Here is a 25,302-nt window from a genome sequence, read left to right on the forward strand (position 1 = left end):
TGCTAACGTATCATTTGCTATTTGGAAAGTCATTTTATACCTTTGACCCTCGATTTTCTCAGTTTTAAAATCTTCAAAGGGACCTCATAGTTCGAATGTTCCATAAGTATATGTCCTTACAGATACGGTTGCCTCTGCTACAATTTATTGAAAAGCTAGGTACTTATAACTACTTCACCCTGGAAAAAGGAGATGTGGTTATTGACCATCTCATCAAACTCAGTGAGCTTGGATCCACAGTGAGTAGTGGAAGGGTCAAAACTAGCCTGTAAGGGGAGTTACGTAAAGGGGAAGGGGCAAGAGGAGGGCTTGCAAGATGGTTATAAGAAGGGTAGGGGTGAGAACATAAGGGATGAGAGGGAGGGAAGGGAAGGATGGGAACAGGAATATGAGGGGAGGCTAGAATGAAAATCTGATCAGATTATGGGGTGCAATCTAAATAGTCTGTAGGCTCAGAAATATCGACATTTAGCTTATCAGTGACATAAGGGGAAAGTATCGACATTCAGGTAGCAATGCTGACCCAGGAGGCTTACGTAGGGTTGGAATGATTTTTCTTTTTTTTCTCATTTCCTTCAGAGTGACGAGGAAACCCGGGAGTTGTCAATCAATATTTTACATCTGGTATAGACTGTTGGAGACAAAGACGCTTTGCCTTTTCCCAATTTCTTCCGACTCACTCCTCAAGTTGCTTGGGGGATTCCCCATGACATTATTCCTCCAGGGCTAATGGGCTTTCCTAACAATTTCCCTTACTTCTGGAATCTCCTCCTATTCCCCTTCTCCCCCCCAGTTGCCTGAAGTTCTGCCAATTAGGACTGGGAGTTGCAGTTCCTGGGGATATAGAAAAATAGCCCTTTCCCTAAAAATCTCCATGGTGGCAGGTTGACCTCTGCCTAATTCATTTTCATGTTTCATGACCCTAAAAAAAAAGGGGGGAAAGAAGTTTTTTTTCCCTTCTTTGTGTATAAGATCATTCCTGCTGAAATTTCAGCAAGAAATTTCTCTCTTCCCTCTTATTCTCAGAGATGTCTTCTGACATTTTCCAAATATAGTATGGGAGAAGTAGGTGCATAGACTATAGGAATTATCACTCTCCTTTACCCCCCACCTGATCCCATAAGGGTATAAATGCTCTAGACCCCTGTAGAGTTGGCAAGGATTGGACAGCGGGTCCTGGGAACCGAGACTGTTGTTGAACCTGCATTCCATGTCACCCTTAGGTGTCGCTGCCCAGGCTGATAACTTTGTTGTGCCAGCCTATAAGGCCCATGGCATTTGTGCCCCTCTGCAAGATTGCCACTGACATCGCCTTGAAGGCTCAGGCCTTGGGCCAACCACCTTACCTTAGTAGCTACCATCTTAAACGTGAGCTGGAGGGTTGCATTTCCCTTAGGGGTGTGTGTGTGTGTGTGTGTGTGTGTGTGACAGAGAGAGAGAGACAGAGAGACAGAGAGAGAGGGAGAGAGGGAGGGAGGGAGGGAGAAACAGACAGACAATGAGGGAGACAGAGACCGAGACAGATAGAAACAGAGACACACAGGACAAAGATACAGAGACAGAGACAGAGAGACATACATATTCAGAGAGACACAGAAAGACAGAGAGACAAAGACAGAGAAGAGAGACAGAGACAGAGAGAGAGAGAGAGAGAGACAAAGGGAGAGAGGGGGAAGAGAGAGAGAGGAAAAGAGAAATGGAGGAGAGAAGGAGGTTGAGAAGGGGAAAGAGAGAGAGAGAGAGAGAGAGAGAGAGAGAGATAAAGAGAGAGAGAAAGAGAGAGAGAGAAAGAGAGAGAGAGAGAAAAAGAGAGAGAGAGAGAAAGAGAGAGAGAGAGAGAGAGAGAGAGAGAGAGAGAGAGAGAGAGAGAGAGAGAGAGAGAGAGAGAGAGAGAGAGAGAGAGAGAGAGAGAGAGAGAATGTGGGCCTGGGACTGGAGAAGCTTGAGACGGGACCTGTGGTGATAAAGCTTTCTGCTTTGGGAAGGAGGGCAATAAGAGCACAGGATCAGAACCTGGGGGCAGAGTGGGGCAGAGCAAAGACAATCAAAACTACAGAATAAGGGGACAGAGCCCTGGGTGTAGATAAGGTCTAAGGGTGTTAGAGTAGAACAAAGGAAGGACAACAAGGAATCTAGAGAGCCCCTGGGCTGGCTCCTGCCCCAGCGGTTTCCTGGCCTCGTTCTTCTTATCACAGATGCCTCTTTTGGGTCCTTTTATCCGTGGGCTGAGTCTCGATTGGGGACAGCAGAACTTGACCCGCATATATCCCCTGATCTTGTGTTTTTCTTCCTTTTTCTGCAGCCACTGAATACCCCTCCCCACAAATGCTCTTTATCAATCTTCTAGTAAGTGACGCTCCAGGGGACTGACCGGGATGATAAGTGGTTGGGGTCTGGATGAGGAATTTGGAGACATGGTCAAGGCATACGGGTGTGATTGGGATCAGGGAATTTAAGGGAGGGGCCCTAGCAGCCTAAAAGTTAGGGCAGAAATGTGGGAAAGGGGGCTGAAAATGGGGGACCTGCCGTTAGCGTACGTCCATCCCACCTTTCCTGGATCGTTCTCTTGCTGCTCCTCCTCCCCACCCTTCCTTCCCAGCTGTCTTCTCTGAGACCGTATAAACTAAAGGAATTTGGGATGTCCTCTCTTTGGCTGTTGTATGCTCTCCACCCTATCAACTCCCTGCATCCTGTGATCAACTTCAAACTCGGCCAAGTGTGGACAAAAGAGATTCCTAATATGATTCAAATTCTGGAGAGTGAGAACAGGGCCCTTGGGGAGGGGAACAAAGAGGGCGGGGACATTGTGGAACGGAAGGGAGCCGGGGTGGGCTATAGCACAGCTCTGGATTGGAGGGAGCTTGGGGTATCCCCTTCCCTGTGGGAATTCTTTACAGACCATAGCCTACTTCTAGAGTGGGTCAAAGCAGAGTCCAGTCAAGTCATATTCCCTAAGCGATGTTGAACCTCTCCAAATTAAAATATGGGGATAATTTTACCTCTGAGTGGAGTCATTGTAATTCAGGGTATCATAGGAACAATGCAATACATTATAGCTGCTTATGGATTAGGTACAATCACAAATTTTAAAGTGGTTCCAAAAATACATTTTCCCCCCTTGCCTAACAGCATCATTGGAATGATCATGCTATACACCATTGTATCTAATATTTTGTAACTCACTGTACTCTGATGAGCTCTGCATTTTTATTGTTCTTTCACCCATAAATTATATCCCAAGAAATTGAATTTTCAGAAACATCTGTCATTAATTTTTTATGAGGTTGGGTTGAATAGAAAATTTTGACTAAATCTTGTTTTCCTTCACGGTCATATCCCACTGAAAGTGCCTAACAGAGAAATTGACTCCTGATTTTGGCGGCTTCTTTTGCTATGAAAGCAATTTCTTAGCCCTACTTGTGTAAGAGTGTTGCATTTAGCACTATGATACATGCAGCTAATGGATCCCAAACACATTCCCAACATATACCAAACAGACTTTTCAGGCAACAAGAGTTGCATTGATTAAAAGTCACATTGTAAAGTGTACTCTGTATGTTACATCTTAGGCAACTACCTACTTAATCTTGGGACTAGTTTCAGGTTCAATGTCCTTTTCTGCTTTGGTTTGATAGATGAGCGGTAGCTCCATGTCTTTGAAGATTGACCTTAATGAGATGAACTCTCTCTCTCTCTCCTCTCTCTCTCTGTCTCTCTTTCTCTCTCTCTCTCTCTCTCTCTCTCTCTCTCTCTCTCTCTCTCTCTCTCTCTATATATATATATATATATATATGTATATATCTCTCTCTCTGTCTCTCTTTTTTTCTCTCTCTTTTTCTCTTTCTCTCTCTCTCTCTATATATATATATGTATATATCTTTCTCTCTCTCTATCTCTCTCTCTTTTTCTCTCTCTTTCTCTCTCTCTCTGTCTCTCTCTCTTTCTCTCTCTCTCTTTCTCTCTTCTCTCTCTCTCTTCTCTCTCTCTCTCTCTCTATACATATATATATGTATATATCTTTCTCTCTCTCTCTCTCTCTCTCCTTCTTTCTCTCTCTCTCTCTTTCTGTCTCTCTGTCTGTTTGTCTCTCTTCTCTCTGTCTATCTGTCTCTCTCTCTGTCTCTCTCCTTTTTCTCTCCTGTCTCTCTTTGTCTCTTTAAATATAGAACACACTGAAGAGAACTTTATTCCGAAGGAGTGGGAGAAAAGGCTGCTTGTAGTGAGAGATCCCCCAGAAGACACCAGTCCCCTGTTTACACCTCTGCCCTTTCTGAAAGCTGTTCCCAGACCCACACCCTGATTTTGGCTTTTCTTCAAGGGTGACTCCCTGATACAACAAGGCTACACTACAGGGTCTGGTCTCTATCCCCAAATCTTAACTCACCATTTTATTTTTTAGTTTTTTGGAGATAGGGATTAAGTGACTTGCCCAGGGTCACACAGCCAATAAGTGTCTGAGGCTGGACTCAGGTCCTCTTGACTCCATGATTGTCCATGACAGTCTTCTATATGCTTCTCACTATTTTGTCGAGTGGTTTAGTCTCATCCCTATGTTTTCAAGCCCTGTCTCATCTCTCTGCCTGGGTCTTACTGTTATTTACTGTTATTGTACCGCATCCCTCAGGTTCTGTCTCCATACTTCTAGGCTCAGCTCTCAAATTTGTTATCTTTCTCTCCTCACCTTGTCTGTGCTCTTTGTTCCACTCCCCATTTCCCAAGTTTTCCAGTAATAGTTTGCTGGCCATCCATGATGACTACTGGCTGAAGGATTTCATTGAAACAGTATTTACGAAGATTCAAAACACCTCGTGGTTGCAACAGGAGAAGGAGAAGGTACACATGTCCATTTTCTCGGGACTGGGGGGTGGACCTGGGAGAGTGTAAAGGCAGTAGGGGCATCCAGGAAGAAATTCCGTGGCTTTTCTTAAGTCGCCCAAATCTTTTTAAAGTAATAGATTTTTACTTTTCCAAATACATGCAAAGAGAATTTTCAACATTTACCTTTGCAAAGTCTTGTGTTCCAAAATTTTCTCCCTCCCCCCTCCATTAGACAACAAATAATCCATTATAGATTAAACATATGCTATTCTTCCAAACAGATTTCTAAGCCCCAAAGATCCACGAGAAGTCAGGAACAAGAAGCAGACCAATGACAATAGTATTAATATTATTATTAATAGTAATAAACACCTTGCATATGTTTAGTACTTTATGCTTCTCAAAACTCATTCATATCCACTGTCTCAGTGATGGCTTACCACACTGTGAAGCAGGTTGGGAAGTGCTATCTCCTTTTTAAAGTGAGAAAACGGAAACCTGAGTCTGTAACCTAAAGTCACCAAGTAAATCAGGAGAACAGACCTAAACCCTGCTCTTCATCATACTACCCCCAAGGCTCCCCAGGGGCCCTTGGAAGGAAGGAGAAATATTTTTTTAAGAAGGCTCAGGGGTGACTCAGGCTTTTTCACTGACTGTTTTTCCCTTCCTGGCTTCCTTCAGGTCTAAGCTAAAACCTCATCTTCTGTAAGAAGCTTTTCCTCATGCTCCTTAATGCTAGTTTCTTTCTTCTGTTGATTATCTCCATTTTATTTATTTATTTTACAGCTGGTTTGTACATAGATGTTTATTTGTTGTCCTTCTCATTCACGCTCCTTGAGAATCGGGGCTGTTTTTAGCTTTTTTTATATCCCCAGCACTCAGAACAGTACCTGGCACACAGTAGGTGCTTATTGACTGGCAATTCCCTCAGTGGCTGGAGAGTAGGATTTAGAGTCCTCCTTCTGTCCTCATCTCATTCAAGCTTCCACTTTTTGTTCCAACTGCTGTCATACAGATCCATTTCCTGCATGGTGGTAACTGCAAAAGAATATGGAATTTTGAGTCAGGAGGCCTGGGTCACTTGACTTCTCTGTAAATCCCAGCCCTCACATCTAAAAGATGTTTGTGTTGTAATTTATGTCTATGCTGTATGCCTCCCAGAGCTGTGAGGAAAGTGCTTTGTAAAATCAAAAAGGTCCATTTTACTAATGTGAAAATATATATGTACATAAATATATTTTTTTCACATTAGTAAGAGGGACCTTTTTAATATAATGTTAAATACATATTTTATATAAATATACATAATGGGTAGCTCAGAACTCAGAGATGTTTGCTATGGTGATAGAAGAAGATGTGTATGTGTGTGTGTTGGGAGAGGGGACTGATAGTAGGTGAGGGGAGGGATAAGCTCAGGAATAAAGCCTAAAATACCATTTTTGCTAGACCCTAATGATTTTTCCCTCTTATCCTCCCAGTCCTTCTTATACAAACTCATTGGCTACACCCTGAAGGGCTCTAATGACCATAACTTTGTGCTCCTGATGCTATTTGATATCCTAAAGAGTCCTCAAGAGGAAGAGTTGGAAAGAAAGGTGAGACCAGAGACCCCAAGAAGTGAGCATATGTTAGAAAAAGTTGGAGAGTTTTAGAGCATACAATTCTTGAACTAGATCTTCAGGTTCTACAGTCAGGAATCTTCTTTTAAAAATTATTGGTAAATTTTACTTTTACCACTTCATTTCCAAGTATAGTCTTCCCCCCACACACCCTTCCCAGTGAATCATCCCTCATAACAAAGAACAAATAAGAAACAAAAATCAATTCAGCAAAGCAGTCTGGCAAAGGTTCACATCCATAGTCCCCCACTTCTGTAAAGAAGGGAGGAGGAGGAGACTCTTTTCTCTTCTTTATGACTGAGCTTGAACATTATACTAGTATAACCTTCCATTTCTTTTTGATGATGATGTTGTTTTTCCCATATACATTGGTCATTGTGGATATTAGCTTCCTGGTTCTGCTGACTTCCTTTGCATCAGTTTACATGTGTCTCCCAATGCTTCTTTTAATCCTTATATTTATTATATTATTTCTTATTTATAATATTATTATATAATTATATTATATTTTAATATATAATATATTTATGTGTTAAAAATACTTATAGATGATATAATTACATATACAAATTTATATATATATAAAATATACATTATATTTTATAATTATATATTATATATAATTATTATATTATATTAATCCTTAATATGTATTCTTTCTGATGACCCAGTACTATTCCATTATATTTATCACAACTGATTTAACCATTTCCCAAATAATACAGCTAATGGTTTTTCTATATTTCTGCTTCAGGTAAAGTGTTTTCCTTTTTTTTTTTTTTAGAACTCTAATAACTCCCCTGTGAATTGTACTTTCCCTATCCAGATAGGCAAGGCACTAATCATCTATAAATATGGTTTAAATGCCTATCAAGGCAGTATTAGGAATAATAGGAAAAGCATTATGATCCTGACTCTGATACTTAGAAGTTGTATGAACCGGAGTAAACTATTTAAACTTAATGAGCTTGGGTTTTCTGACCTGTGATATGGGGATAATAGCATGTGCACCTCTGTGAGCTTAAGGACAGAAAGTACTTATTTTGTACTTAAAAAGTACAGAAGCAGTATAAGTCCCCTTCCTGGAGAGCTGACAGTCTAGTTGGAGACAAACCACAGAAGAGAAGTGCCTAAATCATAATTGTTTAATAAATTCTTATAAAATGTAATTAGATTGAACAGAAAGATAACAATTTATAAGAGTGAGAGGTGCCCACTGAATTCACTGTGTAGTATAAGAGCTTAGAGAAAGGAGAAAACTTCCTTATAGGGTGAGGTATGTAGGAAAGGTTTCACAGGGGAAGGGGACACTTGAGCTGGACCCCAGAAGGATGAATCAGACTTAAAAAAGCAAAAAAGAAGGAAGAGAGCATTGAGTCTGGCAGAAGAGTGTGAGCAAAGGTTCAGAAGTAGGAATGTTTGGGATATGTTGGGGAATGTAATGTATCAGTTTGACTAGGGTGCAAAACTCTTAGAGAAGCAGGAAGGAGATTTAGGTTGGAAAAGTAGATTGGGACCATGCTATTGCTGCTCAATCATGACTGATTTTCTCAGTGATCCTATTTGGGGTTTTCTTGGCAAAGATACTGGAGTGATTTACCATCTCCTCCTGCTCATTTTGCAGATGAGGAAACTGAGGCAAACAGACTTAAGTGATTTATTTACGGACACACAACTAGTAACTCCAGACCTGGAGTTTTATCTCTTTATCACCAAACTGGCCAAGTTAGGATCAGGTTGTGGGGAGCCTTTAAAATTAGTCAAAAACTATTAGGCTCTGCACCCCTCCTTCTCCTCGCCTTATAAAAATCTAATTTGGCTTCTCTCCCAATCCTCACCTTTATTGATTGGGACTTTACTTTTTGTTGGATGATATCTAACTAATCTAATAATCTGATTGTTTTAATACATCAATGCCTACTACTGAATATTAATCTATTGATCCAATTGCTAAGGATTAAAAGGTATTTTGGATTTGGATTTGAATTTGGAGCCTGGAAGATATGGATTCAAATTCTCCCACTGACATTTATTCCCATTTAATTTCCGTGAAACTTGATTTTTCATCTGTAAAATTATGAGGTTGATTAGAAGGCTCCTGTTTTTCAGCTGTGATCATTCTCTGAAAACAAATCGATAAATCATTCTTCCCTCTGAACAACATGGCATGGGTAGGGCTTTGAGAATATATGATACATGTTTATCTTCCTCCATGTAGAAGATTCCTGTAAGTCCTCCCTCTTCCTATAAATTCTAGATGTCCTAGATTCAGAGAAACAATGTGGTATATTGGGAAGAGCTCCAAACAAGGAATCAAGAGACCTGGTTTCCAGTGGAGTTTTATCACTAACTATTTAATGTTGGGAAGTTTCCTTCCCCATTGGTAGAGTGAAGTATTTGGATTAGAGAAAATCACTAAAGTCTATTCCAGTTCTGAAAATCCCTGTAGTCTAGAGCCAATCTTTACATTTTAATGGGTTCTTTTGGAGATAAGAGTTTTCCAAGCTTCCAACCTAAGAACTATCTTCTGCTCTATTCTCCTCTATCCCTTATATAAGTACTTATACATAATTTGCTTCCTGACTTGTGTACAATCCAAACTAAATAAAAAAAGTTTTTTTTGGTAGGAGGGGTCCATCATAACTAGGGAATGAGAAAAGATTCACCAAACTAGATGAGAGCCATTGAACTGAGTCACAGACATCAAGAAGTCTGGAAGTGAGGAAGGGGAAAGTCTGGGTAGAGGGGTGAGATTAGGGGGTGTAATGTTGTATAGAGAAAACAGAGCAGATAAAAAACCAAATGAACTTTTTCCAAGAAAACCCCAAATGAGATAAAAAAGAGTTGGACATGACTAATTGACTAAACAGCAAAAACATCAATCTTAATTAGATCACTGAATCTTTTTTCTGAATTTTCTGGTTCATGTGCATGTAACCAAAAGCTAACAATCATCAACAGAAAACCATATTAGTTCTAACACATGTATGCAATTTTTCTTTATTATAAAAGTGACTTTCAAGACATTACAAGGAGTTGGCTCCATAATCTTTGAGACATAACACATAATAAACTCTAGGCACATTGGTCCATGTGAAGATAGGAGATTATCGCATTTTACAGTCAAATTAAACTAGTGTCTTGACCACCTCCTTCCCTTAGACTCCCAGAACTGTCCAGGTCACCACCAAAAGGTGATGCTGACCAACTACCACCAGAAAGCAGGTGAGCCCAACAACTTAAGGATGATAATTTCCTCCCCTATACCCACCCGACCATGGTCCTGTGTCCAACTCAGCCTTCAGGATAATTATAAGCAGGTTGCTAACCTGATAGAACCTCTTAATGATAGGTACTATAACCTTAGCTTCTGAAGACCCAGAAAAGAAAATTCTTACTACTAAATCTTTGGTGTGGTGGTCATGTAGTTCAATATCAGAAACTTATGATTTTATCAGTAGAAATGACATTTAAAAAGAGACATTGTTACTGTACCCCAAGGACTATGAAACTTCCATCTGTTTTGAGGCTGAAACCTCCTTTATGTATTTTCTTTCTTTTTACTTGAACATAAGCTCCTTGAGAGCAGGAGCTATCTTACTATTCTATTTGCATTTCCATGTATTTTACATCTTTTTATATTAAGTTAGCACTTAATAAATACTTTTCCTCTCTATATCCAGAATGGATGATGCACATAGAAGAATATAATTTTCAATTTAATGACAAATATTTTGGTTTTATTTGCAAAATTTTTGTACCCCCCCCAATGTAATGGTTAACTTCAGTCTCTTCACTGTCTATCATAGTACTTGGTACATTGTAGGCCTTTAATAAATTCTTGTTGATTGATTCTACAATGTTTTAACCCAAAGGGAAGCTAATGGTGGAATCTCAAATTCTATAGTAGAAGAGGTGAAGAGATATTTTGAGGTAGCAAATTATATTATAGCTGTTTACTTGACCTCAATCAACCATGGGAATACAAATACAAAATAAACAAATAAAACAAATCCTACCCTTCAGGAACTTATATTCTATCAAGGTTGGGAAAGAGTATAGGAGAATTTTTATTCTATCTAGTAGCACTAATCCACAATACCTATAAAAATATTAAAAGACAATTTATACTAATTTTATATCTTTTAAAACTACTTATTGATATATTTTGTTTTAACATTAATTTCCAAACATATCACTTTCAACAATAGGGACTTTGCCCAGTAACAAAGAATAAAAAACAAAGGGGAAAAAGCATGTTTGCTAGACTCCGTGTCTTCTTTGGGACTCAGCTGGCTTAATGTTTTAGAAATGATCTCTATAGTGAGACCAATTTCTCAGCCAATCCAATAATTCTTTCTGAACAGGGTGATTTCCAGGTCAACCAGTGACTTATCAGAAATATAAATTGATCCAAAGGTCTTTCACCCTTACTTAATAATGCCTTTGATTGAAATGCGATGTGTTCCCATCTGGTCATGTTATATTTTAAGTCTTGTTTTATCTCTTGCTTTAAGTGAGATATAATAATTTGATTGATTTCCTCAATCAATCTTATAATTACACTTGAATCAATCTATATAAATTTATTAAATATTTGGAGTATTAAGTGTTGAGGTCACAAAGATGAAATAATTCTTTAAAAAAAACCCTTACGCATTTTGAACTTAAATATAAAATGAGAAAAAAAGAATATTTCCATGTACACAGCAGAACATAGAGGATTCAACATAAAACAATAAATTTCTATTTCAAACTATTTCAAGTTTTTTTTTTTAAAACTATGTAAGAAATGCTATATTGTTTTCAAAGCTACTCTGCTTTTCTGTGCTTCAAAATTTTCTTTTGTTTTCTGCTGTGTACTTTTTTCCCTCCCTCTTTACCCTAGAGAAGGCTACGATTAAACATGAATATATCTATCTATCTATCTATACACACACACACATATATACATATATGTGTCACTGTATTATACATAATTTTATTTGTGAGTTCTTTCTCTGGAGGTAGACAAAGTGAACAACATCTTCCTTCTTAGGTCCAAGTTTTTTCATGTTTTTCTAAAATCAACCAGTTCATTATTTATGTCACCGTAGTATTTTCTCACAATCATATACCACAACTTGTTTAGCCATTCCCCAATTGAAGGGCATCTATGATTTTAGCCAATCTCATTAGTGTAAGATGATATCTCAAAGTTGTTTTAGTTTGCATTTCTCTATCCAATAATAACTGAGAGCATTTTCATATGACTATATATAGCAAAATAAAACAGTTCTTGATGTCAATGAATTCTATCTTGGGAAATGAGATGTATACCTTTAAATATATACAAAATATTTCAGTTGTATCCAATTTTTCATGACTTCATTTGTGGTTTTCTTGACAAAGATACTTAGAGTGATTTGCCATTTCCTTTTCCAGCTCTTTTTACAAATGAGGAAATTGAAGAAAACAGGACTAAGTGACTTGCCCAGGTTCATACAGATAGTAATCAATTACAATTCAATTTTGTAAGATTTCAGTTCCAAATTGTTTCTACCTTTGTCCCTTTTCTCTTCCCTCCCCAAGACAGCAAGCAATATGATATAGGTTCTATATGTACAATCCTTCAAAAATATTTCCATAATTGTCATGTTGTGAAAAAGAAATCAGACCAAAAGAAAAAAAATACGTGGAAAAAAAAGCAAACAAAAAAAGGTGAAAATAGTATGTTTCAATCAGTCTTCATTGTTCTCCTTTGAACGCAGATGGCATTTTCCATCCCAAGTCTATTAGAATTGTCTTGGATTATCATATTGCTGAGAAGAGCCAAGTCTATAATATTTGATCACTACATGATCTTGCTGTTACTAAGTATAATGCTATAAGAAATTTCTTGACTTTTCAATGAGAGGAGAATAGAGGAAGGGAAAGAGAGTTCCCTCTCTTTCAATTCAAATTTTAAAAAAATGTAAAAATTGTTCTTATATATAACTAGGTGAAAAAAAATAAAATGCCTAATTTGGACAAATCCTTACAGTCACCAAAGCTGGAAGAGACCTTGGGGATCAACTAGACAACAGCCTTATATTTACAAAATGATGCCAGAAAGAATTGAAAAATGAGTAGATGCCCATCAATTGGGGAATGTCTGAATAAGTTGTGGTATATGAAATGGAATATTATTGTTCTATAAAAAATGATGGACAGACTGATGTTAGAAAGGCTTGGAAAGATTTACATAAACTGATGCTAAATGAAACAAGCAGAAGTAGGAAAACACTTACACAGCAAGAGCAAGATTGTGTAATGATCAACTATGATACATTTGGTTCTTCTCAGCAGTTCAGTGATCCAAAATCCAAAATCCACATCCAGAGAGAAAATTATGGAGACTGACTGTAAATCAACTCATGCTATGTTTGCTTTTCTTTTTCTTTTTTTTTCCATGGTTTTCCCTTTTATCCTAATTTTTTCCCAATGTGATACACATGGAAAGATGTAAAAAATTAATGTACGTGTATAACAAAAAAGTTATTTTACATGTAACTGTTTAAAAAAAATGAGATCAGAACAGAAATGATTTGTTCAAGGTCACACAATAGGAAACCAAAGAACTTGATTTTGAAGTAAGGTCTTTTTGACTTTTAATGCAGTGATCTTTCCATGATTCCTTTGGTATTTAAAGGTAGACCTTTACTTCTATTCGTTAGGGCACTAATCTGAAGAGTGATCTGTGCAAGCAAATAGGGTCTCTCAGCAAGACTGTCCATGTCCAAATTCATGGGAAATATTCTAGTTCAGCAAATTAATTCGCAGTTGTCCTGATCATACTTGCTATATAAAGGAATGTGGAAAGACTTATCGAAAATAATGTAAATCAAAGAAAGGAAATCTCAAAGAACAGCAAATAAGTAGACTACCACCAGCATATCAAGCAATGAGAAATTTTTTAAAAATGAAGAGATCAGCAGATTACAAAGAGAGTAAATGTCATAATTATTTATTTTAAAAATTGTGAATAGTAGTAGACAGCTTGACATAACTGGTGGACAGCCCTTCTTCAAGATGAGAAAATCCCTAACATATATTGATTTATGATTCGAGGCAACTCCCTTAGCCTCTCACTACTTTTGACAACTCTTCATGATTATAGGCTTCAGAGATGATGTGGACTTTCATTGTTAAAGGAAATTTCTTTACCAGGGAATTTCTCTATTAGCAAAAACACAAAATCTAGTCCCTATTCCTATATGGATTATAAGGATTTTGAGGATCTTGTTTTTGTTGAGATTATCGCTAAATTTGTGATGGAAAAATGTAAATGGGTTTCCAAAGTGCAAAGGAGGTCTACATCATTTTCTCTTGTATTCATACCCCTCTTTCCTCACCTTATACTTTTTTGCAATACCAGGCACATAGTAAATATCTGATAGTAGCTTGGTGACTTGCCTGGACTCAGGATATATTGGGGGATGTTTTTGTTGTTACAGGGCATTGGCAGTGCTATTAGTATCGTAGCTACTAACCATCTTAAGACAGTCCTCATTGTGCTTGAAGATCACAGCAAGATACTCACTGATAAGGATGCATCCCCTGTCCTCAATCTCAAAAAAGTAATAATCTTAAGGGTTTCCTTATCTGTGCACCCTAGGCTTCCCATGGTTTTAAAATCTCCATAATATGACTCCATAACTATGGCTTTCCTAATTTCTTGCAGCTACAACATTCTACTTTTGGGTTTCCCACCTTAGGTGGTACTTTCACTTACCTTCTTCTGCTGGCACCACGAACTTCAGATTTTCATTCCCTGACCTCTAAGTAGATTCTGTTCCTCCCTAAAATAACTTTTGTATTAGGCAATGGGAAAAAGCCATTTGATTTTTTAGGTGAAAGTATTAGGGAACACAGTAGTGGGGGTAGGAGGGAGTAATGAAGAAGATGAGTTGAAAGTAATTTTGTCTTATCTCTTTCTTCAACAGGAACTGCAGCAGGATGAGTGGATAAAAAACTGCAACACTATCTACATTATTTATAGTAGAATTTTTCAAGAGATCAAGTCCGATATGGGTCCCCATGCAGATTCCATCTTGTCTTTAATCATATATAACTATGAAAATTGCATCATAGAAAAGGTGCAGCCCCATCGAACCCTAATTTTCTAGTATGACCTAGGTCAAGGCAAGGACAAGGGCAGGACTCAATTACCTATAGTTACCCCACAATATTTTGCCCACAATTTTTTTCCCTTATGCCTTAATGGCTGTCATTATATCCACAATTCTTTCCTGAGCATGGGAGAGCATGGAAGAGTGGGAAAAGTACTGGACTTGAAGTCAGGAAAATCTGAATTTAAATCCTGTCTCTGACACTTGACACTTAAGCAGCTATGGAACTCTAGCTCCACTTAAATCTCTTAGAACCTTAGTTTCTTTATCTGTAAAGTGGGAATCATAATATTTATACTTGCTATCTCAAGTCTGCCTCAAAGAAAGAGCTGCTTAAAATCTTAAGGGGTTAAACAAAGATAATCTATGAATATATGAAAGACATTAAGCAAAGTTTACAGGGAATGGGACATCTTGACTTAACTTCAGGGACTGGGGCATTATGAGGGCTGATAAGGTCCCAGATATTGTCAGTGGAGGTAGAGGATAGGGATTTGGGATGGGCTAAAGGGTTGCCTGTCTTCTCTTCTCACCCAAATTTTGAGGTATATGCATAACCTAGAACCCCAAGACCATCATTTCCCAGGAAGCACTCTGCAGGAATCTAATTCTGATGGTTGATATAGGATAAAGAACTGACACTGAATTACCTGAATTCTGTGGTCATGTTAACAAACAACTTGGCAAATATGAATCTCCCAGACTTCCAATTCTCCTTCAAAATAAAAATGGTGTACTTCATGATGGTGAGTCAGTCCTAACATGTTGGAGGGCATGGACATCTTAGGGTAAAAACTAGTCATCATGGAAAGTAATCAGCTCATAGGCTAGGTCCAAGATAATGGGTGTCTGAGCCTCCTATCCTTTTAGTTTTTTATTCCTAAGCCTTTAAGCCCTATGAAATAGGACACAGGAGCCTTTGCTACTGCTACAGTTTTCCCTTTGGAAAATAATTTATGTTATCTGATTCCCTCCTTATCTCTGGTATTGTGGAATTGATTGGTGAAGGATGGTTTCCTTCCAGAAGGAAGTCTAGTCCTGGGAATGCTGGGAAAAATTCCAGCCTTTGGGTACCCTGAACTGGAGGCTGAGGGGCAGAGAAATAACAGGGAAGAGAATGGGAGTGGGAGGGAAATGATGTGCATTGTCTTTATTCTTACTCCCTGGGGGAGTCACAGGAACTGGTAAAACAGGAGCCAACAATCTTTATCTCCAATCCAATTCGACAGAAGGCTATGATGATTATCGCAAATTTCAGGTAGTGTCATGGAAGACTCCCCTATTCCCCCCAATGCTCCTTTGTTTCCTTCTACCTTTCCAGTCTCTTTCCCCTCTTTCAATAACCCAGTGAAAACATCCCCAGCCAACAGAGAAAATCCTACTCTCTTGGAGATAATCTTGGCAAATAGTGTGGATAGTTACTAGCTTGGAACCCTATTTTTGGTTCATTTATTGAGATTCTAATAAGTGAGAGGGAAAGAAGCTGGAAGCAATTTTTTGTCCTCAGCTCAGTACTATGTCTATTACACATTCTTCTCTCAGACTCTGATACATCAATGGTTCTGGGATTTCATGAATGTAGGCTTTACATCTCCTGGTACAGATTGCATGTCTTTCCCTTCTAGCCATACATCTTTCCACAAATATTCAGTAGAAGAATCCAGTAAGTTGAAAGGCTTCTCATTCTTTTAATATTTTGGGATGCTATTGTGCCACTTGGATTGTCTACCAATGTCCTGAACCTTGTTTTAATGATTAATTGTGAAGGAAACTATATATTACAAAAGTGTGGTTTACCATAGAATATTGTTTGCAAAAACCTATTATCCCTTATATTTTCATAGAGGATGATATATGTATATGTGTGTGTGTGTGATGTATATGTGTATATATATGTGCACATATATACATTTATATACATACAAGTACACAAATATATTTACATGCGTGTAATTTATTTAAAGATCTTAAGATAAGAAAGTATCAAATGAGTCAGTAATTGATGATACTTCCTTAATCATCTTTTTTTGACAGCAAAAATATCTGTGCTTTTCACCACTACCACAACATCCCTCTACACATGTTGAACAACTTTCTCCTCTTCCCCTATACCTCCCTATACCTCTCACTGATTCCGGATCCCACTTCTGCCTCAGCTCTACCCCTCAAGTGTCCCTCTTCCATTCTGCTTTCCCTTTCCTCTATGCCCTGTGAAACTCCATTCTATTAGTAATAAAATGCCCTTTAAATTACATCTCTTCCTTTCATACCCTTTTCATCTTCTTATGATTAAGGAAATCTGTACAAGTTGTACATAACAGATTTTCAGTTTCATGTTTCAACCTGTCCTCTGCTCAAGCTTTAAAGGAAGAAATAATAATAATAATAAAATAACTAACATTTACAATAGCACTCAGTTCCAAATGCAGTACTAAGCGTTTCATAATTATTTGAAGCTCACAACAACTCTTAAAGTAGATGCTATTATCATCCCCATTTTATAGATGGGTTAATCAACTTGCTCAGGTTTTCACAGCTAATGTGTTTGAAACTGTATTTTAACTCATTTCTTCCTGACCCCAGGCCCAGCTCTATCCGTTATAGCATTCAATAAATAATCCTCATTGCCAAGAAGAAAGCCTCTGCTTCTGCTCTTGATCCTGTTCCTTTGTTCCCTGAGAACTGGGACTATCCATCATTCTTTATCTGTTGTCTCTACCACCTACAAACATGTCAAGATCTCCTCGAGCTATCATCCTCTATCATCCACTCCATTTATAGACAGTCTCCTAGGAAAAAAATCAACACTCATTGATATAGTTGCAACATCCCTTTTTACTTTTTAACAACTTGCAGTGGGGCTGCTTAACCTGCCATGGAACTGAAAGTGCTCTCTACCAAGTCACCAATAATAACTCTGTTTTGGAGGGGGAATGAGGCAATTTGGGTTAAGTATCTTGCCCAGAATCACATTGCTAGAACACGTTGTGTCTGAAGGTTGAATTTGAATTCCTGACTTGAAGACTGGTGATCTATCCACTGTGCCATCTAGCTGTCCCTCCCCTCCCCATATGATATATTTTTTCTTTTTTTATTACTATAGCTTTTTATTTACAAGATAAATGCATGGGTAATTTTTCAGCATTGACAATTGCAAAACCTTTTGTTTAAAAATTTCCTCTTCTCCCCCCCCAATGATATCTTAACAGTTAAATTCAATGACTTTTTTTTCTCAGTTCTTGACTTCTCCCTAAGTTTTTGATACTATTGACCAACCTCTCATCAATACTCTCCTCAGTTCCTTCTCTGTCTCCTTTTCTAGGTCATTATCCATATTCCTGGGGCACTTAGGTGGAAAATGCCAGACCTGGTGTCTTCCTGGAACCTTTCTGACTTTCTGACTTCAAATCCAGTCTTAAACACTTACTAGCTGTGTGGTCCCAGACAAATCATTTACTCTGTTTGCCTTAATTTCCTTATGTATCAAATGAGCTGGAGAAAGAAATGGCAATTCATTATAGGATCTTTACCAAAAAAGCCCCAAATGAGGTTATTAAAAAGTGTGACATAAGTGAAACAAAAACCCATATCTCATAAAACACTTGTGAGGATCAAATGAAATAACGTGTAAAGTGCTTTATAAATCTTCATGCTATATAGATACAAATTATTATTATTTCAAATAATAATAGTCATACTTGGCCATTTATAAAGTACTTACTTTATGCCAGACACAATGTCAAACATTTTATAAACTCTATTATTCTACAACACTAAAAATTAAGTGCTATTATTACCTCCATTTTACAATGGAAGAAACTGAGGTAGAAATTAAGTGACATCTAAGAATACGGAGCTAGTAGGTATCTGAGGTCAGCTTTGAACTCAGGTCTTCCTCAGTACTCTCTCCACTGAGTCACCAACTATCCCCAAAAGGCAAGGAAACTGAGTCCATAAGCTAAAATCCCATAGTTAGTTGTTCATAGTGTTCAATGACAGTTTGGCAAGAGGTCTCCAGTGGAGAGCCCCAAGGATTTGTGTTGTTGTTGTGCTATTTGAGTATTCTCAAGGACCAAGGTATAGATGGTAAATTTATCAGATTTGCAGATGACACAAAGCTGAGAAGGATGGCTAGCACACAAGATGAGAGCATCCACAAAGATTTTAACCAATATCCATCTAGGCATTCAGTTTCTTAAGCTCATAGTTATCTTAATTTCCCAAAGACTAATTGAATCTACCTCCCTATCATGTCTAGCATGTATTCTTTTCATGTTCATATTGCAAAATTCTATTTCAGGGTCTCATTGAATATTAACCTATACTATTCTAAGAATCTTCTGATTGGTCTTTTGGACTACTTATTGTCTTTTTCCTTTCGATCCAGACCATATAACTGATAGAAAAAGTTCTCTTAAGACATAAATGTGACAATTTCATACCTTTGCTGTCTCTAGGATAAAATATAACCGCCTTAGGTTTATGATATAAAGCCCTTCACAATCTGGCTCAACCTATGTTTCACTTATTTCACATTACACTCTCATATATTCTAGCTAAATTGGATTACTAGCTTCTCCTTGAACTATTTATGCTCTCTAAATTGGACATGGTGCCCCTTATTTATTGTTCATTTCAATAGCTTCTCTATCTCCTTTGGGGAATATCCTCTTTCCTGAGCCCTCTTTTGTAAAATCCTTGTTTTCTTCAATGATCACCTCACATACTCTTTCAGCATGAACCTTTCCTTTATCCTTCCATAGCTGAATGTAGTCTCTATGCTCAAAATTTACTAGAGCACCTCGTTGGGATCTTCTTTGTCTTTATTCTACCTTACCTGTCTATATATGATATTCCCATCCACGCCCCTCTTCCCCCTCCCCACCACCTCCACCTCCTACTCCAAGCAAGGTTTTTGAGAGGGGTTGTACACCATTTGGAGGAGAGTAAAAGTGCCTGTGCTCTTTCAATAAAGGAGAGACACTTGAACATCTAATTGTTTTCGTGTGTGTGTGTGTGTGTGTGTGTGTGTGTGTGTGTGTGTGTGACAGAGACAGGCAGAGAGACAGAGACACACAGAGACAGATACAGAAACAGACAGAGACAGAGAGAGAAACAGACAGACACAGAGATACAGAAACAGAGATACACAGAGAAAGAGACACAATGAGAGACAGACACAGAGATAGAGATAGAGAGAGATAAGCAGAGAGAGACACACAAAGAGAAATAGAGAAAGAAAGAGGTGGTAATACTGGGGTCTGTAATCGAGGTGCTTGAGATATTGTAACTTTATGTGCTAGAGTCAGATCTAAGAACCAAGGCCAGCTTTCTATTTATTATTTTAAGTTGCCTCTGGAGCACTCAGTTAGCAAAATAATATGTCAAAATACTAGGTGATATACTTCTTCCATTTGGTGGTTGTACCCTAGGTGCTTTCCCTATTTCCCTAAATGGATTGTCTTGAAAAGTTGGTTTGGGGCAGATTTTGTGGGTTTCGTCCTGGGGGCCAAAATGGTGGGTCATGCTCTATTAATGGTGGTTTGTAGGCAATTTAATCACTTCATGATATTCAACAATCCCTGCTCCATTTTCTGTCACTATGGAAGGGAAAGAAAGATGAACAAACCTGAAGCCCATTTTGTGTTTTTGTCTATTTCATGGGTTATTATGGTTTAAAAAAAAATCATCACCTGGTGGCCCACCTGCTGATGAAGAAAACTGTTCCTGAAGAAAACTTTCAAGGAAATGGCTGTCAGAGATACATACTCCTTTGTTGCTTCCCTTAGCAATAATCTCAAGGCAATAGAAAAAAATTTAGTCTCTCCCCATTGTGTAAGGACCCCTAGTTTGTAGCCCTTTTCTTCCTATCTGTTCCTACTCTCTCCCTTTGCTCATCTCTGCTTTTCTCTCCCCCTTTCTTAATGACCTTCTTGCTTCGTTATCCCTTTCTCCTCTCCCTCCTCATCCCTTCCCTCCATTTTCTTTTTGTGTCTCCCTTCTCCTCATTCCTTTTTGTCCAATGTTTGGCCCACTCATCACCTATTCCTTATGTCCTCCTGTCCCCAGTCAGTGTTTCTGTCCATGTTTTTTCCTCCCTCTAGGAAGCTGAAGCCTCCCTTGCAAGTAGAAGAGAAGAAGGAACTGCTCAAAGTTTGCTTTAAATACATTGTTGCCCTGCCTCCCTTAGAGGTCATGCAGAAAGATTTGTCACCCAAGGAGTCCCAGACCACAGAGGTAATGGGCTCTTCCTTGGATAACTTTAAGGTGGGGGTAGTTAGTTATCAGGAGCAACTAAGAATGTCTGGAGGCTCCTCAGTGTCACCCTAGATATGACAAAGGGGGACAAACACATATGGGTGGGCCTTCTTCAGCTTAGAATCTCAATAGTTTGGACAGATTTCAAAGGGAATTATGAAGACTGCAAAATTTCTGCCATTGTTAAACCCTGGAACAAGACTCTAAATTAGAATAAAGGACCCAAGACTGTGTCTTTATTATTATTATTAATATTTTTATTAATGCTGTTAATAGTAGTAGTAATAATAATAACCGTTAGTGATATGATACTAACTAGTACTTATTTAGAGGGAGCTAGATGGAGCAGTAGATATAGTGCTGGGTCTGGAGGAAAACTAATCCTTGTGAGGTCAATCTGAGCTCAGATACTTCTGAGACCATGAAAAGCTGGATTTGACTGAGAATGACTGAGCACACATGTACATTTGCATGGCACTTTAGGATTTGTGAAGAGCAATTACAAATATAATCTCTTTGGATCCTCACAACCACCCTAGGAGGTGGGTGCTATTATTATCTTCATTTTACAGATGAAGAAACAGAAGTTAAAGTGGCCTGCCAAGGTTGTACATTGGCTAAGGACCTGCCAAGGTTGCTCATTGGCTAAGGAACTTGCCCAAGGTCATGCTAAGTCACCTGCCCAAGGGCATACATTGGTTAGGTGACTTGCCCAGGATCACACAGCCAGTATCTATCAGAGAAGAGCCTTGAATCCAGTCTTCCTGACACCAAGCTATCAACTGTACCACCCTGAGATATTCATGATGGGTACTGTTGTTATTTAGTAGATTATTCTTTTCTAGCCCTTCATGACCCATTTGGTGTTTTCTTAGCAGAGAGAGTGGTTCTCCAGCTCATTTTATAGATAAGGAAACAGGGTCAAACAGGGTGAAGTGTCTGGTCCAGGATCATCAGCAAATGTCTGAGGGCACATTTGAACTTAGGTATTCCTGACTCTGGGGTTGGTGTTCTAATCCCTTGCACCATCTAATTGCTCCCAGAATGTGTACTGAGCATGAGGAGGAGATATAAATTATAAGGCATAGACTTAGCTAGGTGGGGTTTCTCAAAGAAGGCATTCTAGTGATTTTGAGGGAAGGGAGTGGTTGATTCTTTCCTGAAAAATCTTCCTCCTCTCTTCATGCTAGAATTTATTCAGGGACACATTACAGGCTCTGCGGAAGATGCTGGAGGGGCTGGTCATGGAAATGCCAAATTGGATCCAGAACTACTTGGAGGTCAGTGAGAAAAACCTGGTAGTTTTCTGTTACGTGTTTTAATGACTCCCCACTCCCTCATTTTTGTCTCATATGAAGAAGTGACCCTTCTCCTTGCCAAGGCAAACCCCCTTTATATGCACTTCATCCCCTTCTATCCTCCAAAGGACACATTCTCCAAAAGTGTGTCACTTCAATCACTTCTACTCTCTTACTAATCTTCCTGTGTATTACTTTTTTTTTATTATAGCTTTTTATTTACAAGATATATGCATGGGTAATTTTTCAGCATTGACAATTTTGTTCTAATTTTTCCCCTCTTTCCCCCCACCCCTTCCCCTAGATGGCAGGTTGACCAATACATGTTAAATATGTTAAAGTATAAGTTAAATATAATATATGTATACATGTCCATAAAGTTATTTTGCTGTACAAAAAGAATCGGACTTTGAAATAGTGTACAATTAGCCTGTGAAGGAAATCAAAAATGCAAGTGGACAAAAATAGAGGGATTGGGAATTCTATGTGGTGGTTCACACTTATCTCCCAGAGTTCTTTCTCTGGATGTAGCTGGTTCAATTCATTACTGCTCTATTGGAATTGATTTGGTTCATCTCATTGTTGAAGAGGGCCACGTCCATCAGAATTGATCATCATATGGTACTTCATATTTCTTTAAAGCCTTTCCCCCTATCTTTCCTTTGCTCTCACCCCATTCTACCTTGTATGCTTATTTGTGTATATATTGCATATAACTATGTTACATAGGAATCTTCCTGAGGGCAGCAATTGTTTGATTTAAAAAAACAAAATTAATCCTTGGTAGAATCTCCCTGGAGATAATCCTTGTATCCTTGCATAGTGTCTTATACTTAGCATGCATTTAATAAATATTTGTTAAGTTAATAGCAACTAGACCTTGGAGATTCTATCAACAAAGTAGAGGGAGGCTGAAGAGTGAGGATACAGAACCTAAAGAATGGCATTTAGAAGTATAGGACATAGAATCAAATCCTACATCTGTAATTAGGGAAATCCATTCACTTTGTGAACCTGTTTCTTCTTCTGTAAAATGAGAGGATTTAACTAGGTTCTCTCTAAAGTTTCTTGCAGCTCTAGCTAGTACATGGCTGCATAAAAAGAAAAATGGCTCCTTTTCCAAAACCCTCCCCTTCCTCCATCTTCATTCCCAAACTTCTTTTCTCCTCCACAGTGTTTCAAAATAAGGGAATTTTTGCTAGGAGGCATGATGGGCTACATGGCTCCCAGATAAAGCTGATCCTGAGTACAGTTCTGAAGCCAGCCAAGTTTCCTTTTTGTATTTTATGTTCTCCCATCAATATTTTCAGTGCCACTACTCCCCTTGATCCTCTTTTCTTTTTGTTCATTTTTCTCTGTTTCTTCTGTCTCCTTTTTCTATTTCTTTCTTCCCCGTGTCACTGTATTAAATTCTGTTTTCAAAAATGGATATGGTCAATTCATTTACAATTCATTGATGTGCCTGGCAAGTTGTAATGGGGGACAAATGGGGGAATGACAACTTGGAAAGAGAGTTGGGGGATATATCAAAATTTTGTCCAATAAGATTGGTCACTGAGCCAAGAAGAGATACCTACTTCCAGAGGTACTTGAATCTCTTATTATAGAATTTTAGAAACTTTTGTAGCCAGTAAGACCCTTCAAATCATACCATCTGTCTATGTAAAGTCAGTTCTACATCACAGAGTGATGTCCCTACTTTTTCAGAAGCCAGTGTGGAGGCTTTTTCCTCCCTGGGGATGTAGCTGAGTAGGATCTTCTTTCTCCTTCTTCTCATCAGTTTTTGGACACATGGCTTAATTCCCAAAAGGACCACGAGAGGGAGCGGGCCCTCTGGTGTGGTGTTCGCATTCTCAGTTTCACTGCCAGGAAGCACAATTTTTATGTAAGTATAAGCTTTGTGAAAGACAGTCTAGGGCAGGCAGATCAGGAGCCTCCAGGAGCAAGGGAGAAGGGATTCAATTCATTATTCCTCCCCATTCATACTTATCTATCAAGCCCCTCAGCAAACACGCAAGAAGAGCATTTCTATAAGGTTTTAAGGTTTGCAAAATTCCTACCCTATCCTAAATTTGTAAGGGAGGGAGTGCAAATATTATGTCCCATTTAAAGATGAAGAAAATGGATCTCAGAGAAGTTAGAAATTATTTTCCCAAGGCCATACACGTAAATGTCAGAGCTGGTATCCTAATCTGGCTCCTGACTTCCAAAACCAAAATACTTTCCAATACATTAGGATGCTTCTCTAAAGTCTTTTCCACCTAGGTCTTGCTTTATCCCCTTTGTTCTTCCTTTCCTTCATTTTCTGCTCTTTATTCTTTCCTCAGCCTCCTTGTTATGTATGTCTTCATGTCTCACCTTTGTTCCTGATGAGCATTTTTCCATTTACGTGCCCAGCTGACGGGCAATCCTACCAGTCTCTACTTCCATTAACTTCACCAAACACCATAATCCCTCTCTTTGCTCCTACTTTCCCTAGGATGACCCATGAGCTGCCCTTTTTCCTTCACAATAACCTAGGAAGTAACATAAGAAAATAGCAGGATAAAAAAGGAGTAGCGAGTGTAACCTTTTCCCTCCTCCTCCTTTTCTCTTCTGAGGTCGACATTGAATTTCCCCAGCTTGGACAACTGGTGAAGCTTCTGGCCATACTTTGCCAGGACCATGTGGACAACATCAGCTTCCTGGCTTCACAGGCGGTTTACAGCCTCTACTGCATCATGCTGCACAAGAAGAGTATGGAAAGCTATTGTCCTGTCCCTTTTCCCACTCCCTCCCTCAAGCTCAACTATTGTCCTTGTTCTTCACTTCCTGGGTGGGATCCAAGCACATTCTATGACCTCTAGCTATCTGAAGCCAGATTTTTGGACATCAGATCCCTTCTTTGGAAATGTATGATCTAAGACCTTGATTTATCTGTCATTTTATACCCTTTAACCTTGCCCTCAAGATACCTAACTGTGATGTCTCCCTTGGGAGTTCTTGTGATCTTAACCTCCATTGCTACTTATCTCCATTTCTGTCCCTCTGATTCCAGCTTGGTTAGTCTAAGGAAGCTCAGCAGAGTTAGTGTGTTCAGGGGGTCGGGGATGGGATACATCTAGAAAACTCCTATAGTACCTGGTGGGAAGGAAAGGGTACTTACTCCAGGAGTTGGAG

General features: G+C 38.6%; 1 protein-coding gene across 5 annotated transcripts in view; it reads left to right on the forward strand.

The window, feature by feature from the left end:
- Nucleotides 1-25,302, forward strand: part of LOC127564676 (maestro heat-like repeat-containing protein family member 1) — an 82,067-nt gene that overhangs the window by 33,955 nt on the left and 22,810 nt on the right. For 4 of the 5 annotated variants that reach the window (XM_052001397.1, XM_052001400.1, XM_052001398.1 and 1 more), the window contains exons 12-27: nt 123-239; nt 580-624; nt 1,224-1,368; nt 2,303-2,346; nt 2,600-2,759; nt 4,167-4,219; nt 4,720-4,833; nt 6,297-6,413; nt 13,913-14,035; nt 14,402-14,554; nt 15,214-15,333; nt 15,766-15,845; nt 20,692-20,824; nt 22,036-22,125; nt 23,924-24,028; nt 24,744-24,879. In XM_052001397.1, the coding sequence (XP_051857357.1) occupies nt 123-239; nt 580-624; nt 1,224-1,368; nt 2,303-2,346; nt 2,600-2,759; nt 4,167-4,219; nt 4,720-4,833; nt 6,297-6,413; nt 13,913-14,035; nt 14,402-14,554; nt 15,214-15,333; nt 15,766-15,845; nt 20,692-20,824; nt 22,036-22,125; nt 23,924-24,028; nt 24,744-24,879 (1,735 nt within the window). The remainder of the gene's footprint in view (nt 1-122; nt 240-579; nt 625-1,223; nt 1,369-2,302; nt 2,347-2,599; nt 2,760-4,166; nt 4,220-4,719; nt 4,834-6,296; nt 6,414-13,912; nt 14,036-14,401; nt 14,555-15,213; nt 15,334-15,765; nt 15,846-20,691; nt 20,825-22,035; nt 22,126-23,923; nt 24,029-24,743; nt 24,880-25,302) is intronic. The other variant, XM_052001399.1, reaches the window with a different exon arrangement.

This window comes from Antechinus flavipes, chromosome 5 (genome assembly GCF_016432865.1).
Source record: "Antechinus flavipes isolate AdamAnt ecotype Samford, QLD, Australia chromosome 5, AdamAnt_v2, whole genome shotgun sequence".
In the NCBI taxonomy this organism is placed as follows: Eukaryota; Metazoa; Chordata; class Mammalia; order Dasyuromorphia; family Dasyuridae; genus Antechinus; species Antechinus flavipes.